The 17,600-nt window shown below is 44.0% G+C and overlaps 1 protein-coding gene across 2 annotated transcripts in view; it reads left to right on the top strand.

The window, feature by feature from the left end:
- Positions 1–320: 320 nt before the first annotated feature.
- Positions 321–17,600, top strand: part of LOC115183097 (TSC22 domain family protein 3) — a 55,558-nt gene continuing 38,278 nt past the window's right edge. The window contains exons 1-2 of one of the 2 annotated variants that reach the window (XM_029744435.1): positions 321–378; positions 524–1,202. In XM_029744435.1, coding sequence (XP_029600295.1) covers positions 865–1,202 — 338 coding nt within the window. In that variant the 5' untranslated portion in view covers positions 321–378; positions 524–864. The other variant, XM_029744434.1, reaches the window with a different exon arrangement.

Raw genomic sequence — 17,600 nt, 5'->3', positions numbered from 1 at the left:
TTTCTCTTGCTCTCCCTGTCTCTCTCTCTCTCTCTCTCTCTGTCTCTCTCTTTCTCTCTGTGTCTCTCTCTCTCTGTGTCTCTCTCTGTGTGTGTCTCTCTCTCTGTGTCTCTCGCTCTGTCTCTCTCTCTGTGTCTCTCTTACTTTCTCTCTCTCTCTCTAATAATAACAATTGTGATGTAGCAGTTGAGAGCAGAGAAAGAGGAGGGCCAGTCGTTTACCAATCACAAGGGTTTTCCAACCTCCCTCCCTCCCTCCCTCTGACTACCAATCACAAGGGTTTCCCCACCTCCCTCCCTCCCTCTGTCTCTAAGCACGCAAACGGTGGGCAAAAAAAAGGTGATAAGCAGCTTTGAAACGCGTTCCCGCTGAATCAGGGTGAGTGTGTTCGACACAGACACAGACAGCACAGCATTGGCTGACTCTCTCTCCTCAACAGACACAAACAGCACAGCATTGGCTAACTCTCTCTCCTCCACAGACACAGACAGCACAGCATTGTCTAACTCTCTCTCCCCCACAGACACAGAAGCGAGTGTCTCACAACCAAAGCAAACAAAGCCTTACTAACGTGACGAGAGGGAGACTCAGGGAGACACGACTGACTGCCTACTCTCAGGGAAGAGGAGGAAGCTGGAGACACTTGACTTACCAACACCCCAATCCAGAGAACCTGGAGGGAGGCAATCCTTCCCTCTGCATACACTGAGGAATACACCCTACACCACAACAACAACTACAAGCCTGAGAAGAAGAGAGACCAGCGCCAAGGTCTTTCTCTTTCTCTCTTTCTACCTCTCTCTCTCTCCTGCTGTGGAGCTCTGTACTCATCTCTCCAGTCCCTCAAGGTGTTCTGCTGTCATCATGTCAGAAGGAGAAGAATGTCGCTCTCCCATCGGTCTGGACTGCTGCTCCTGCTGCCTGGACCTGGCCAACTGTGATGACCCAGCTGGAGGTGGAGGCGAGGGCAGAGGCAACAGCACCCCCCTGATGGGAAGCCCCACGTCGCTCAGCCATTTCCGCCAGTTCCGGGAGCAGCTGACATTCCAGAACCAGAACGTGAACACAGACAAGCTGAACAGCATGATGAGGCTGGACTCTCTGGAGTCTGTGGTCAGAGACCCCTGTTACCTGCTCAACGAGGGCATCTGCAACAGCAACATCGACCAGACCACGCTGTCCATCCTGCTTTTCTTTCACAGGTACTGTACTTCACCTCTATACACCGCCCATCCTCATTCTCATGTTGTTATGTCATTCTGAGGTTCCTTCTCAGACTTTAATTCATCCTGTTAAGTTGTTGATACATGAAACAACATCTCTTCACATTATCTCACTCATTACTGTGTCATTATTACCGTGTCATTATTACTGTAATTATTACTGTAATTATTACTGTAATTACCGTACAATGTAATCATTATTGTGATTACTCATTGTTATATTGTGCTTACAGCAGTAATCCTAACCAGCCCTACGTCTTGCCATAACCCTAAGTACAGTGTAAGTGCAATTTAACGATGAGTAACTTCAATACTGTCATTGTACTTACAGTAAGATTAATAATCATTCAATATTGTCACTGTACTTACAGGTACATTAATAATCCTTCAATACTGTCACTGTACTTACAAGTACATTAATAATCCTTCAATACTGTCACTGTACTTACAAGTACATTAATAATACTTCAATAATGTCACTGTACTTATGGGAACATTAATAAAGCAGTCACTGTTAAGTAAAGAGAGACCCTTCCTCCTCCTAATCACCTGAACTGAAAGTGGTTAAACCATCCCTTTCCCCGTTCTGTTTTACTCTACACTTTCACTTTCTGATTATGTACTTTTTCAATGGTTATTTACAAGGACTGTATTGGTGTTATGCCTGTCATAAACACAAATGACAACAATCATTTTATCAACGTAATCAAAAACATTAATACAACTATTCTATCTTAAATCAATTGACCAAAGAGGGTTTTTAAAACCTTACCTCTAGACGTAACTGTAAACACAACACATCACAAAGACCTATTTGTTTTTGTTCTGAAAGACAGCTTGTCATATTGGACTCAGTATTCATTAGCTTGGGTGGGTTGCAGAAGGCTTATTAACCTATACTGCGGTTGGTTTAATTCAGGGTCACACAGAGCAGTTTCTTGGTAGTCTTAAACAAATCTACTTTGAAACAAAAGTATACACCTCACACACATGGATATGGGCTGATATAGAGTTGAAATATATTCCATTTTCAGTTTGCATCCCAATATGACACTTTATGTACATCACAGAAGACTGAAATATAACAAAACCGTTTGACATAAAATCACCGGATTTTCTTCAGGTTCTGCAAAATAATGTTAATTAATAATTCAATTACGAATCCTATTAATAACATTCCACTCATGAAGCTACTAAGTCATTTGACTACAGGAAAGGGATCACACTAGACTTACTCCTCTCTCATCGTGGCCAAATTGTAAATATAAATCACAGGTTTGTTTGGAAACATGCTGACGTGTTAGTGGGGATTTAACATGTCATGCAGCAGATTACTGCCAGTTCACATCTATGTTTGGAAACCCTAGGAATGACCTAAACTCAGTTCAAATTAAAATGACCAAAATTACCATTGAAACTATTCCATAGCTTCAGCAGCCATCATTGCTGTGCTTCTGATTCACGAAAGTATTAACAGTACTGTCTATATACACTAAAAGTACTAACAGTACTGTCTATACACACTGGAAGTATTAACAGTACTGTCTGTACACACTGGAAGTATTAACAGTGCTGTCTATACACACTAAAAGTAATAACAGTACTGTCTATACACACTAAAAGTACTAACAGTACTGTCTATACACACTGGAAGTATTAACAGTACTGTCTGTACACACTGGAAGTATTAACAGTACTGTCTGTACACACTGGAAGTATTAACAGTACTGTCTGTACACACTGGAAGTATTAACAGTAATGTCTGTACACACTGGAAGTATTAACAGTACTGTCTATACACACTGCAAGTAATAACAGTACTGCCTATACACACTAAAGATACTAACAGTACTGTCTATACACACTGAAAGTAATAACAGTACTGTCTGTACACACTGAAAGTAATAACAGTACTGTCTGTACACACTGGAAGTACTAACAGTACTGTCTATACACACTGAAAGTAATAACAGTACTGCCTGTACACACTGGAAGTACTAACAGTACTGTCTATACACACTGAAAGTAATAACAGTACTGTCTGTACACACTGGAAGTACCAACAGTACTGTCTGTACACACTGAAAGTAATAACAGTACTGTCTGTACACACTGGAAGTACTAACAGTACTGTCTATACACACTTAAAGTAATAACAGTACTGCCTGTACACACTGGAAGTACTAACAGTACTGTCTATACACACTGGAAGTATTAACAGTACTGTCTGTACACACTGGAAGTACTAACAGTACTGTCTATACACACTGGAAGTATTAACAGTACTGTCTGTACACACTGGAAGTACTAACAGTACTGTCTGTACACACTGGAAGTACTAACAGTACTGTCTGTACACACTGAAAGTAATAACAGTACTGTCTGTACACACTGGAAGTACTAACAGTACTGTCTATACACACTGAAAGTACTAACAGTACTGCCTGTACACACTGGAAGTACTAACAGTACTGTCTATACACACTGAAAGGTAGAGATTGCAAGTGGCATGTTTGGTTTCTGACCAGTAAAATGTGAAGGCCTACTGAGAAATATATTAGCTAGGACAAGGAGGAAGACATTATGTCGACAACGAGCTCCGTCATCAACGGTGACGCCACCTTTGACCTCCATATACATTGAACTGGGAAGCATTAATATCAGCGAAGCAGAGATATTGGTAGAAAATGTATGTCAGAGAAAAGTGCGATTATATATTTATATACGTATTTCAAAATATATATTACACGTAACAGATAATTATGTAATAAAAAAGATGTTTGACTTCTTTTCATTGTTGTGACCGAAGCATTCTCCTTTGACCTCAACCTCACCTGAACCATCATACACGGGTTCTTGGAAATGTCTGAAAACCAGGAAACTACTTAGATTAGAAGGTATTCTGTAACACTTCAATCGTGATGAGTTGTTATGCCTTAAAAAGGAATTTTAAGACTTGTCGTGGAAACGTATGACTCCGTTAGAATCTCTATTACGTCTTATAATGATCCTCACAACTTCAACAAAAAACTGCCGTTTTTAATCAGCGAAAATGTTGACACATAGAGAGACAAAAAGCCATAAATAATTATACCTGCAGGCTTTAAATAACAAGTCATCAAATCATCAAGCTCAGTATGATTGGTGCAAGAACTGAAACAAGTCTAAACACAATACACATACTGTAGCCTATTTGGGTGAGAACAGTTTTTATAGATGTGTTTACATTAGGTGTGTTGCTCAATGGAGTGTTATGAGAAACGCTGCCAAACTTCTGTCACCATTAAGACTGAAGGTTGGCTGCCAGTGTCATTTTCACAGCTTTATTCTTGTCAAACATGTAACTTTACTTCATGGCAGCTTTATTCTTTTCAAATATATAACTTTACTTCATGGCAGCTTTATTCTTGTCAAACATGTAACTTTACTTCATGGCAGCTTTATTCTTGTCAAATATATAACTTTACTTCATGGCAGCTTTATTCTTTTCAAATATGTAACTTTACTTCATGGCAGCTTTATTCTTGTCAAATATATAACTTTACTTCATGGCAGCTTTATTCTTTTCAAATATGTAACTTTACTTCATGGCAGCTTTATTCTTGTCAAATATATAACTTTACTTCATGGCAGCTTTATTCTTGTCAAATATATAACTTTACTTCATGGCAGCTTTATTCTTGTCAAATATGTAACTTTACTTCATGGCAGCTTTATTGTTGTCAAATATATAACTTTACTTCATGGCAGCTTTATTGTTGTCAAATATATAACTTTACTTCATGGCAGCTTTATTGTTGTCAAATATATAACTTTACTTCATGGCAGCTTTATTCTTGTCAAATATATAACTTTACTTCATGGCAGCTTTATTCTTTTCAAATATGTAACTTTACTTCATGGCAGCTTTATTCTTGTCAAATATATAACTTTACTTCATGGCAGCTTTATTGTTGTCAAAGATGCTAGCATAAATAACTTCATGACAAAGTCACCAAGAGTATCCATGTAACTCAGCTGTTAAAGTACAATCTGTTTTATTGTGTAGGCAGTCACTTCTCTACTTGGCATTGACTGTACTAGCTACATATCCTTCAGAAACTAATAATACCCATTGGCTTATTGCACATTATGTTGTGTTACAGCCTGAATTCAAAATGAGTTAAATATTATTTAATTTTTTACCCATCTACACACAATACCCCATAATGACAGTGAAAAACACATTTTTGAATTGTTTTGCAAATGTATTGAATATGAAATACAGAAATATCTCATTGACATAAGTTTTCACACCGTGAGTCAATACTTTGTAGAAACACCTTTGGCAGCGATTACAGCCATGAGTGTTTCTGGGTAAATCTCTAACAGCTTTCCACAACTGGATTGTGCAACATTTGCCCATTATTCTTTTCAAAATTCTTCAAGCTCTGTTAAATTGGTTGTTGGTCATTGCTAGACAACCATTTTTCAGGACTTGCTGTCATGCCCTGACCTTAGAGATCCTTTTTATTTTCTATTTTGGTTAGGTCGGGGTGTGACTAGGGTGGGTTATCTAGATGTTGCATTTCTATGTTGGCCTGATATGGTTCTCAATCTATCGTTGTCTCTGATTGGGGATCATATTTAGGCAGCCTTTTCCCACCTGTTGTTTGTGGGATCTTATTTTGAGTTAGTGCATGGTGCACCGCTGTTGTCACGGTTTGTTATGTTGTTTATTGTCTTGCGAAGTTTCACATTGCCATAACAAAGGGGTTGAATACTTAATGACTCAAGACATTTCAGCATTTACATTTTTTATGAATTAGTCCAAAAAAAAAAGTAAAACATAATTCTGCTTTCACATTATGGAGTAGTGTGTGTAGGCTACTGACCAAAAAAAAAGAACACATTTTAAATTCAGGCTGTAACACAACAACATGTGGAGAAAGTCAAGGGGTGTGAATACTTCCTAAAGGCATTGTACGTTTATCTCTTGTGATGCTATAGAGATAATAGAGATAAGAGGAGAGTACATTGGAAGACCTATCACCATTCCACGTAACTGTGTGTGTTGTTTGCAAAGGGAACACTCTGTTCTTGATGTATTTATGATAGCTGTGGGTGTGTCGGGCTTATAGGACTATTGCAAAACAGGGGTCAAAAGCCTTTTGGCTAAAGCCACTGTGATCAACTGGTCCTTCCTCCCTCTAGAGAGTTGAGCAAATTTCCTGCAGAAACTAAGATACTTGTTTATGCCAGGCGGTACTTTATTCATCACTAAAAACACATGATTTGTACTTGAATATGATGAAGGGGTGTTAAATGCTGCAGGGCGGCCATATACACTGAGTGTACAAAACATTATGAACACCTGCTCTAACCATGACACAGACTGACCAGGTGAATCCAGGTGAAAGCTATGATCCCTTATTGATGTCACTTGCTAAATCCACTTCAATCAGTGTAGATGAAGAGGAGACGGGTTAAAGTAGGATTTTTTAAAGCCTTGAGACATGGATTGTGTATGTGTGCCATTCAGCAGGTGAATGGGCATGACAAAACACTAAAATGCCTTTGAATGGGGTATGGTAGTAGGTGCCAGGCACACCGGTTTGTGTCAAGAGTTTTTCACGCTCAACAGTTTCCTGTGTGTGACAAGAATGGTCCAACACACAAAGGACATTCAGCCAACTTGATACAACTTTGGGAAGAATTATGGTCAACATGGGCCAGCATCCCTTTGGAATGCTTTCAACACCTTATAGAGTCCCTGCCCTGACGAACTGAGGCTGATCTGAGAGCAAAAGGCGGTGGTGGGGGGGACAAAATATTAGGAATGTGTTCTTAATGTTTTGTACACTCAGTTTACAATGGTCTGGATTGCAATGGGATGGTGAAAGAAGTGTGCAGAGGGAGTAAAACATGTATTTAGGACAGAAGTCTACAGATAGAACGGCTTCCCCTCCACCTGGAACCTCCCTATACCTGCAGCCTTTGGATCTGGCACAGTGTGAGGGTGTGTACCCTGGCGTTGCCCACATTGACCTGTGGCGGCACGATGTTGGTAGTGAGACAGAAGGTAGTTGTAACGAGGACACCAGTCTGCAGAAAGAACACTCAGCCTAGTACCTGGAACCTCCCTATACCTGGTCTTTGGAGCTGGCATGAGTGCCCGTCTCCTCTTCCTGCCAACGCAACTGTTGGATTTGTGTGTATTGTTTTGTACTGTTAGGTATTACTGCCCTGTTGGAGCTAAAAACATAAGCACCTGCGATAGCATCTGAAAAATATGTGTACGCTATGCGACTAATAACAATTTGATTTGATTTGAGACTTAAATAGAACTGTTTGTTCTCAACCATCGTGATTTTGTTTTCTGTGGAACTAGTTTCTTACCAAGACAGATTAATCATTAGGGTGGATCAAGTTGTAACTAGGAGCTCCCTCATGTAGACTACACCCACAGACACACACACACACACACACACACACACACAGACAGATGGACACATGCAAAACTCTGTGAAAATGAGAAATGTGATTCTGTGAACACAATAAATAATTAAGAGTAATGAAATGTACACTAGCCATCGCGTGTTAGTGAGTTAAAAGGGGAAGGAGAAGAGTAGAGCTGGCTGAGTTGACGTCTACAGGATTAAGAAGTTCTTCAGATATTTTTGGGTTATCTGGGCCAAGAATGTAAAATTGACTCAAAGACTTTCCAGGTGTGTGTTTGTAAGTGGTCCTTCTGATGAGTCCATCCTAACCACTCCACATAATGACATGGTCTCACCAGTCATTTAGTTCACTGGGGGGGGGGGGGGGGGGGGGGGGGGGTGTCTATGTCTAAGTCTATGTCTGCTTCCCAAAATGGTACCCAATGGGTCCTGGTCAAAAGTAGTGCACTATATAGGTCATACGGTGCTATTTGAGATGTGAAGGAGCAAGTGGAACAGTGGGCTGTGGTAGCCATGTTACGTAAAATCCTTGGTAGGGTCATGAGAGGCTGCTGGCTTTCTGGCTCAAGACGCTTTTCCATGCTTTCCTTTGAATGTGGCTTTGAAAAAACGGATCTGTGATCCAACAGGATGAATGGGGGGAGGGGGGGGGATAGTTGGCTTTGAGGAGCTCTGACTGCAGGCTCTGAGGCTATTGCCTTTAGAGAAGGAACACTAGCTTCTACCGCTGGCAGCGTTAGTGAGCTAGCGTTTGTTATAAACTCATTGACATGGCCACCTCAAGCAGTGAGACCCACGTTACATCAGCAACAAAGCTTTTTGGGAATTTGGCCACTGTCCAGTCAGTGAATTAGCATGCTCTCCAGACGGGAAAGAATACACTCATCCTGTCACTTAAGAGTTGAATGTGGACAGCAGGTCCCTCGATGAAGGCAGAGCATTTGAATAGATGTGCCTGATTTCTAAAAGCAGTGAACTCAAACACAGCAAACTTTGACTAGCAGCAGCTCCTCTCGTCACATGACATCTCAGACAGACTGTTGATGTAATATGTGATCTACAAACGTATCATACCGTTGACAGACTTACACTGTGAAGAACATCCAATATATTTAACAAAGTACAAACAAGGTTGTCTACAGAACCAGATACGGTACACAATACAATATGGGTGGCAGTTAGCCTAGCAGTATGGGCGGCAGTTAGCCTAGCAGTATGGGCGGCAGTTAGCCTAGCAGTATGGGCGGCAGTTAGCCTAGCAGTATGGCCGGCAGTTAGCCTAGCAGTATGGGCGGCGGGGGTAGGGAAGGGAGTAGGGAAGGGGGTAGGAACAGGGGTAGGGAAGGAGGTAGGAAAGGGAGTAGAGAAGGGGGTAGGAAAGGGAGTAGGGAAGGGGGTAGGGAAAGGGGTAGGGAAGGGGGTAGTGAAGGGGGTAGGAAAGGGAGTAGGGAAGGGAGTAGGGAAGGGGGTAGGAAAGGGAGTGGGGAAGGGGTAGGGAAGGGGGTAGGAAAGGGGGTAGGTGGTAGGAAAGGGGGTAGGAACAGGGATAGAGAAGGGGGTAGGAAAAGGGGTAGGGAGGGGGTAGGAACAGGGGTAGGAAAGGGGTTCGGAGGGGGTAGGAGGGTGGGGTAGAATACAGGGAGGGTAGAATACAGGGAGGGTAGAATACAGAGAGGATAGAATACAGGGAGGGTAGAATACAGGGAGGGTAGAATACAGGGAGGGTAGAATACAGGGAGGATAGAATACAGGGAGGATAGAATACAGGGAGGAAAGAATACAGGGAGGATAGAATACAGGGAGGGTAGAATACAGGGAGGATAGAATACAGGGAGGAAAGAATACAGGGGGGATAGAATACAGGGAGGGTAGAATACAGGGAGGGTAGAATACAGGGAGGGTAGAATACAGGGAGGGTAGAATACAGGGAGGATAGAATACAGGGAGGATAGAATACAGGGAGGAAAGAATACAGGGAGGAAAGAATACAGGGAGGAAAGAATACAGGGAGGATAGAATACAGGGAGGGTAGAATACAGGGAGGAAAGAATACAGGGGGGATAGAATACAGGGAGGATAGAATACAGGGAGGGTAGAATACAGGGAGGGTAGAATACAGGGAGGATAGAATACAGGGAGGGTAGAATACAGGGAGGAAAGAATACAGGGAGGAAAGAATACAGGGAGGATAGAATACAGGGAGGATAGAATACAGGGAGGAAAGAATACAGGGAGGATAGAATACAGGGAGGATAGAATACAGGGAGGAAAGAATACAGGGAGGAAAGAATACAGGGAGGAAAGAATACAGGGAGGATAGAATACAGGGAGGATAGAATACAGGGAGGATAGAATACAGGGAGGAAAGAATACAGGGAGGATAGAATACAGGGAGGATAGAATACAGGGAGGGTAGAATACAGGGAGGAAAGAATACAGGGAGGAAAGAATACAGGGAGGATAGAATACAGGGAGGATAGAATACAGGGAGGAAAGAAAACAGGGAGGATAGAATACAGGGAGGAAAGAATACAGGGAGGATAGAATACAGGGAGGATAGAATACAGGGAGGAAAGAATACAGGGAGGATAGAATACAGGGAGGATAGAATACAGGGAGGAAAGAAAACAGGGAGGATAGAATACAGGGAGGATAGAATACAGGGAGGAAAGAATACAGGGAGGAAAGAATACAGGGAGGATAGAATACAGGGAGGATAGAATACAGGGAGGAAAGAATACAGGGAGGATAGAATACAGGGAGGATAGAATACAGGGAGGAAAGAAAACAGGGAGGATAGAATACAGGGAGGAAAGAATACAGGGAGGATAGAATACAGGGAGGAAAGAATACAGGGAGGATAGAATACAGGGAGGAAAGAATACAGGGAGGATAGAATACAGGGAGGGTAGAATACAGGGAGGATAGAATACAGGGAGGAAAGAATACAGGGGGGATAGAATACAGGGAGGGTAGAATACAGGGAGGAAAGAATACAGGGAGGAAAGAATACAGGGAGGGTAGAATACAGGGAGGAAAAGACAAGAGAGAACAGAGTCACAAGCAGTCGGGACCAAAACACACACACGCACGCACGCACGCACTTGCACGCACGCACGCACATGCACGCACGCACGCACATGCACGCACACGCGCTTACATACACACACACACACGCGCATACATACATACACACATACTACACACACACACACACACACATAAACACAGGGGAAGCAAATCAATTGTTAGACTATTTAATGAACAATCAAAGACAAAATAGAAGATAGATATATACACCCTATTCCCTATACTGTATAGTACACTACTGTTGGATTCAGATATAGAGATCTACTCAAGGTGAAGTCTTCAGGAAGTCCATTATGAGTCAAGGAGTTAGAGTCAAGGAGTCAAGGAGGTAGAGATAGTGAGGGGCTGTGTGAGTTCGACTCAGAGCAGTACTGAAAGATATTGTGATGGTGTTTTAATGGACGACTCGTTGAGTTACAGCATTGTTGTGACTTTGTGAATGGGTTTTGGTGCTGTGCCAGGAGATGTCTGGCAACAATGTGGTGTCCTTGTATTATGGTGGTGTGTGTGTGTGTGTGTGTGTGTGTGTGTGTGTGTGTGTGTGTGTGTGTGTGTGTGTGTGTGTGTGTGTGTGTGTGTGTGTGTGTGTGTGTGTGTGTGAGTGTGTGTGAGAGGTGTTCCCTTGTTCTCTATGTCTGGTTCAGGGTACCATCAGGAGTCATCTGTACGGGGTCTCCTTCAGACCCAAACGGAGTCACTCTCAGTGGGGGACAACAGTCGCCGTGGGCCTCCTTCACCATCACCAGCCAGGCCCTGTCAGTGGGGAAGGGGCCCTGTCAGTGGGGAAGGGGCCCTGTCAGTGGGGCCATGCCCTGTCAGTGTGGAAGGGGCCCTGTCAGTGGGGCCAGGCCCCTGTCAGTGGGGAAGGGGCCCTGTCAGTTGGGCCAGGCCCTGTCAGTGGGGAAGGGGCCTTGTCAGTGGGGCCAGGCCTTGTCAGTGGGGAAGGGGCCCTGACAGTGGGGAAGGGGCCTTGTCAGTGGGGCTAGGCCCTGTCAGTGGGGAAGGGGCCCTGTCAGTGGGGCCAGGCCCTGTCAGTGGGGAAGGGGCCTTGTCAGTGGGGCCAGGCGCTGTCAGTGGGGCCATCACCACATCAGCAGAGGCCAACAACATTATTTATCCACCAATACAGAGATCAACTCATACAGAGATCCACTCATACAGAGATCCACTCATACAGAGACTCACAAGCAGGCAAGCAGACAGAGATCCACTCATAGGTACTGTCAGTAGTAGTAGAGTACTGAGTAGACACTGTCAATAGTAGTAGAGTAGTACTGAGTAGACTCTGTCAATAGTAGTAGAGTAGTACTGAATAGATACTGTCAATAGTAGTAGAGTACTGAATAGATACTATCAGTAGTAGTAGAGTAGTACTGAGTAGATACTGTCAATAGTAGTAGAGTAGTACTGAGTAGACACTGTCAATAGTAGTGGAGTAGTACTGAATAGATACTGTCAATAGTAGTAGAGTACTGAATAGATACTGTCAATAGTAGTAGAGTAGTACTGAGTAGATACTGTCAATAGAATAAAGAGACTACTGATATGCTGACTTCACCCTTCGTTTGTCCTTGAAGAGATAAGCCTAATTATAATAAGACAGTTTAAGCTCCAAGGGTCGTTGTATGAATCAGCTGCTGTTCACTGTAATTCACTGCCTTGTGACCCAGTCTACGGGTCTCAGCTCTGTGTTGATATCTCACCATGCCCCACTTGATGAATAAGCTTCTGTTTACATCTAATAATGACAAACTCGCCACTTCTTGCTCTGTTGATGTACAACAGTGGCTTACAAATAAGATTGATACTTAGAAAAGATTTGGTAGAGCAGGAGGGAAGTGATATTGAGTTATTCTGTGAATAACATTATCTCTGTGAAGAACTCGTTATCTCTGTGATGAACTCGTTATATCCGTGAAGAACTCGTTATCTCCGTGAAGTACTCGTTATCTCCGTGAAGAACTCGTTATCTCCGTGAAGAACTCGTTATCTCCGTGAAGAACTTGTTATCTCTGTGAAGAACTCGTTATCTCCGTGAAGAACACGTTATCTCCGTGAAGAACTCGTTATCTCCGTGAAGAACTCGTTATCTCCGTGAAGAACTCGTTATCTCTGTGAAGAACTCGTTATCTCTGTGAAGAACTTGTTATCTCTGTGAAGAACTCGTTATCTCTGTGAAGAACTCGTTATCTCTGTGAAGAACTCGTTATCTCCGTGAAGAACTCGTTATCTCCGTGACGAACTCGTTATCTCCGTGAAGAACTCGTTATCTCCGTGAAGAACTCGTCTTTATTTTGAGGACACAGATTACTTTTTGGACTATAGTGCAAACTTTTTCTTGAAAACAAATCTTGAATGCCTCAACTCTGCCACACTATCATGACTTCAGTCTTGGGCAGAATTCCACAAAAACCAAAACAGTCCCACCCATTGGTACAGTACCCACTGTACCCAACAAAGCATAGTACAAAGCCAACACCCCCATATGTAATAGTAATCAGTATTCCAAGTCATATCAAAAGGTTCTACATTTGAGGGAGTTTGCCAACTTCAAAAGACGCAAGGGAGTGCCGCCACCACCCATCCATTACAATCTATGTCTCATTGTGATTGGTCTGCCTGTTGGTGCAACACATTCAGCTAGGACATTCTAGTTGGAATGGAAGGGAGTGTGTTTTTTAAATTCAGTGGCAGAGGTTGAGTGGCGATAACTGGCTGTAGTGTGTGTGTGTGTGTGCGTGTGCGTGTGTAGTGGTAGAGTGGTGATAGCTGGCTGTAGTGTGTGTGTGCGTGTGCGTGTGCACGTGCGCATGCGCATGTAGTGGTAGAGTGGTGATAGCTGGCTGTAGTGTGTGCGTGTGTGTGCGTGTGTAGTGGTAGAGTGGTGATAGCTGGCTGTAGTGTGTGTGTGTGTGTGTGTGTGTGTGTGTGTGTGTGCGCGCGCGCGTGCGTGTGCGTGCGTGTGTAGTGGTAGAGTGGTGATAGCTGGTTGTAGTGTGTGTGTGTGTGTGTGTGTGTGTGTGTGTGTGTGTGTGTGTGTGTGTGTGTGTGCGTGTACGTGTGTGTGCGTGTGTAGTGGTAGAGTGGTGATAGCTGGCTGTAGTGCTGGGCCACACACCAGTCTTATCTGCTTGGACTCAGGCTCAGTCTGGCACGCATTAAAGATAATGAAACAGGCTGTAAACACAACACGCCCCTGTCAACACACAGAACACCAGCCGTCCAACAGTATCTCGGTATTTAGGGCTAATATAATGATGATATAAGAGTCTTGAAACGGTTTTCCCCTTTTCAGTTAGCCAGTCAGGAGATATTGCACAACCAGAACATGAGAAAGTTACACTTCACAGAAACAGTGTGCTATCTATCCCTCAGGCTGTCACGTAGACGACTCAAACAATGCACGATGTATGGAATACAATGCAATTTTGGAAGCATTCAGTACACGCAGATTATCCCTGTCCTGTTGGTACAAACAGGCGACAGGGCAACATGTTCGCAGGGGGGTAGACTTGGTCTGGTCCTAGATAAGTACTGAAGCTCTTCATTCTGCCTGGCGACACCCCAGTGATGTCACAACCCGTTGCTTGGAAAAGATGCTGTTACGAGAAGGAAAATAATGACTTCTGTATTCCGTTCTACATGTTTATGAAGTAATATTTTCCCTAACAGGAAATATGACATATACATTAGCAGTAATGTGTTGTTAAGTTGTTAACATGCATGTCACTATAAAACTTGGTTATTTGTGGGTCATTGTATTTTTAACAACTCAGTAGTTTTCCTGGACTTGGACATATAATGACTGTAACGAAGTCCCCAAAACACAAGTCTCTTGTAACGGCATGAGACAGATGAAATGAATTGACAAGAGAACAGAATGTCTCTCCCCCAGTGGCTCATAAAACAAATGAAACAACAGGCCACCTCATTAGACTCTGTCTCAGGCCACCTCATTAGACTCTGTCTCAGGCCACCTCATTAGACTCTGTCTCAGGCCCCCTCATTAGACTCTGTCTCGGGCCACCTCATTAGACTCTGTCTCAGGCCACCTCATTAGACTCTGTCTCAGGCCACCTCATTAGACTCTGTCTCAGGCCCCCTCATTAGACTCTGTCTCGGGCCACCTCATTAGACTCTGTCTCAGGCCACCTCATTAGACTCTGTCTCAGGCCCCCTCATTAGACTCTGTCTCGGGCCACCTCATTAGACTCTGTCTCAGGCCACCTCATTAGACTCTGTCTCAGGCCCCCTCATTAGACTCTGTCTCGGGCCACCTCATTAGACTCTGTCTCAGGCCACCTCATTAGACTCTGTCTCGGGCCACTTCATTAGACTCTGTCTCAGGCCCCCTCATTAGACTCTGTGTCAGGCCACCTCATTAGACTCTGTCTCGGGCCACCTCATTAGACTCTGTCTCAGGCCACCTCATTAGACTCTGTCTCTGGCCACTTCATTAGACTCTGTCTCAGGCCCCCTCATTAGACTCTGTCTCAGGCCACCTCATTAGACTCTGTCTCAGGCCCCCTCATTAGACTCTGTCTCGGGCCACCTCATTAGACTCTGTGTCAGGCCACCTCATTAGACTCTGTCTCGGGCCCCCTCATTAGACTCTGTCTCAGGCCACCTCATTAGACTCTGTCTCAGGCCACCTCATTAGACTCTGTCTCTGGCCACCTCATTAGACTCTGTCTCAGGCCACCTCATTAGACTCTGTCTCAGGCCCCCTCATTAGACTCTGTCTCAGGCCACCTCATTAGACTCTGTCTCAGGCCCCCTCATTAGACTCTGTCTCAGGCCACCTCATTAGACTTTGTCTCAGGCCACTTCATTAGACTCTGTCTCGGGCCACCTCATTAGACTCTGTCTCAGGCCACCTCATTAGACTCTGTCTCAAGCCACCTCAACAGACTCTGTCTCAGGCCACCTCATTAGACTCTGTCTCAGGCCACCTCATTAGACTCTGTCTCAGGCCCCCTCATTAGACTCTGTCTCAGGCCCCCTCATTAGACTCTGTCTCAGGCCACCTCATTAGACTCTGTCTCAGGCCACCTCATTAGACTCTGTCTCAGGCCACCTCATTAGACTCTGTCTCAGGCCACTTCATTTGAACTTAAGTGATAATTACTCCACGTCGTTTCCCCAAATTCATTGTAGAAACTAAGTGGTCACTGGAGAAGACTCTTTCCATTCCTGATGCTGTTTTTTTTTGGGGTGGAGAAACAGTTGGGCAAGTAGCGTACTTCACAAGAATTCAGCGATCGTTTCGTCAGACTTGTGTGAAATATGTCATTCTGCACCCATCGAAGAGAGTTCTCACCCCTCCCAAAGCATGCCACTTTGCATCAGAGGGCGATGGTCATGCAGAGATGTGCTGCTCTTGTAGGAGCTCCATTTCATTGTAAATGTGAAATATTTACAATGAAAAGGTGAACACTTCTAGTCTGGTGCCAGATCTGTTTGTGCTGTCTAGGCAACTTTGGCAAGATAGCACAAAACGATCTGCGACCTGACATGAAAGTTTAATTATGAATCACTACATTGGACTGGTCAAAAGCGAAGTCTGACGAGTGAAGATGTAATTAAATCTTCAATGTAATGAATCTACTTTCCTGTTGTCTTTCCACAGTTCCATAGCTTCCCAATTTCCTGTTGTCCTTCCATGTTTCCGTAGCTCCCCACTTTCCTGTTGTCCTTCCATGGTTCCGTAGCTTCCCACTTTCCTGTTGTCCTTCCACGGTTCCGTAGCTTCCCACTTTCCTGTTGTCCTTCCACGGTTCCGTAGCTTCCCACTTTCCTGTTGTCCTTCCATGGTTCCGTAGCTTCCCACTTTCCTGTTGTCCTTCCACGGTTCCGTAGCTTCCCACTTTCCTGTTGTCCTTCCCGGTTCCGTAGCTTCCCACTTTCCTGTTGTCCTTCCCGGTTCCGTAGCTTCCCACTTTCCTGTTGTCCTTCCACGGTTCCGTAGCTTCCCACTTTCCTGTTGTCCTTCCACGGTTCCGTAGCTTCCCACTTTCCTGTTGTCCTTCCACGGTTCCGTAGCTTCCCAATTTCCTCACCCTAATTTATTTATCCATGGATGAGTCCCAAACGGCCCCCTATTCGCTATTTAGTGCAAAACTTTTGGCCAGAGCCCTATGGACCATGGTGAACAGTGGTGCACTATTCAGGAAATAGGGTACCATTTGAGCCGCAGCCTGTGTGTATTCTCCATGTGTTCATCATAGTGTTTTTTGGGGGGAGAGGTTGGAACTGTAGGCACTGCCACTGGGAAGCTGGAAAACAGAAGGTTCTGGAAACTCTCCTGGGGTTTTTAGGAAATCTTCTGCCCCTCCTAGACTGCATTAGCCAGCCTCTCTCTATCACTCATCATAGAGAACAGGACACCACCCAACCCATATAACCCCCACCAAGTCCAGTCTTGATTTCCACAGTAATGAGGCAGATTAGGCAGGTCCACTTCAGCCATTTGACTCTGTCTGAGAATGAAAGAAGTTATTCATCCAGGCCATTCCGTGCAGACTACAGAAGAGTAGAGAACGGGGAGTAAGTTGTTTGCCAAGTTCTTTTGTAAGCCTATGATTGTATCTGCCAATAAAATAAAAACTTTTCAGGGCTAGCTGAGCAAAAATAACAAGATGCATCCTGTCTGAGTCTTCACATCTGTGTATTGTTTACAAGAGCAAGTCGTTATATGGGTACAGGGTGGGTACAGGGTGAGTACAGGGTGGGTACAGTGTGGGTACAGCGTGGGTACAGGGTGGGTCCAGGATGGGTACAGTACGGGTACAGGGTAAGTACAGCATGGGTACAGCGTGGGTACAGGGTGGGTACAGGGTAAGTACAG

This window comes from Salmo trutta, unplaced genomic scaffold (genome assembly GCF_901001165.1).
Source record: "Salmo trutta unplaced genomic scaffold, fSalTru1.1, whole genome shotgun sequence".
Lineage (NCBI taxonomy): Eukaryota > Metazoa > Chordata > Actinopteri > Salmoniformes > Salmonidae > Salmo > Salmo trutta.
This window is presented reverse-complemented; position numbering and strand designations above follow the sequence as displayed.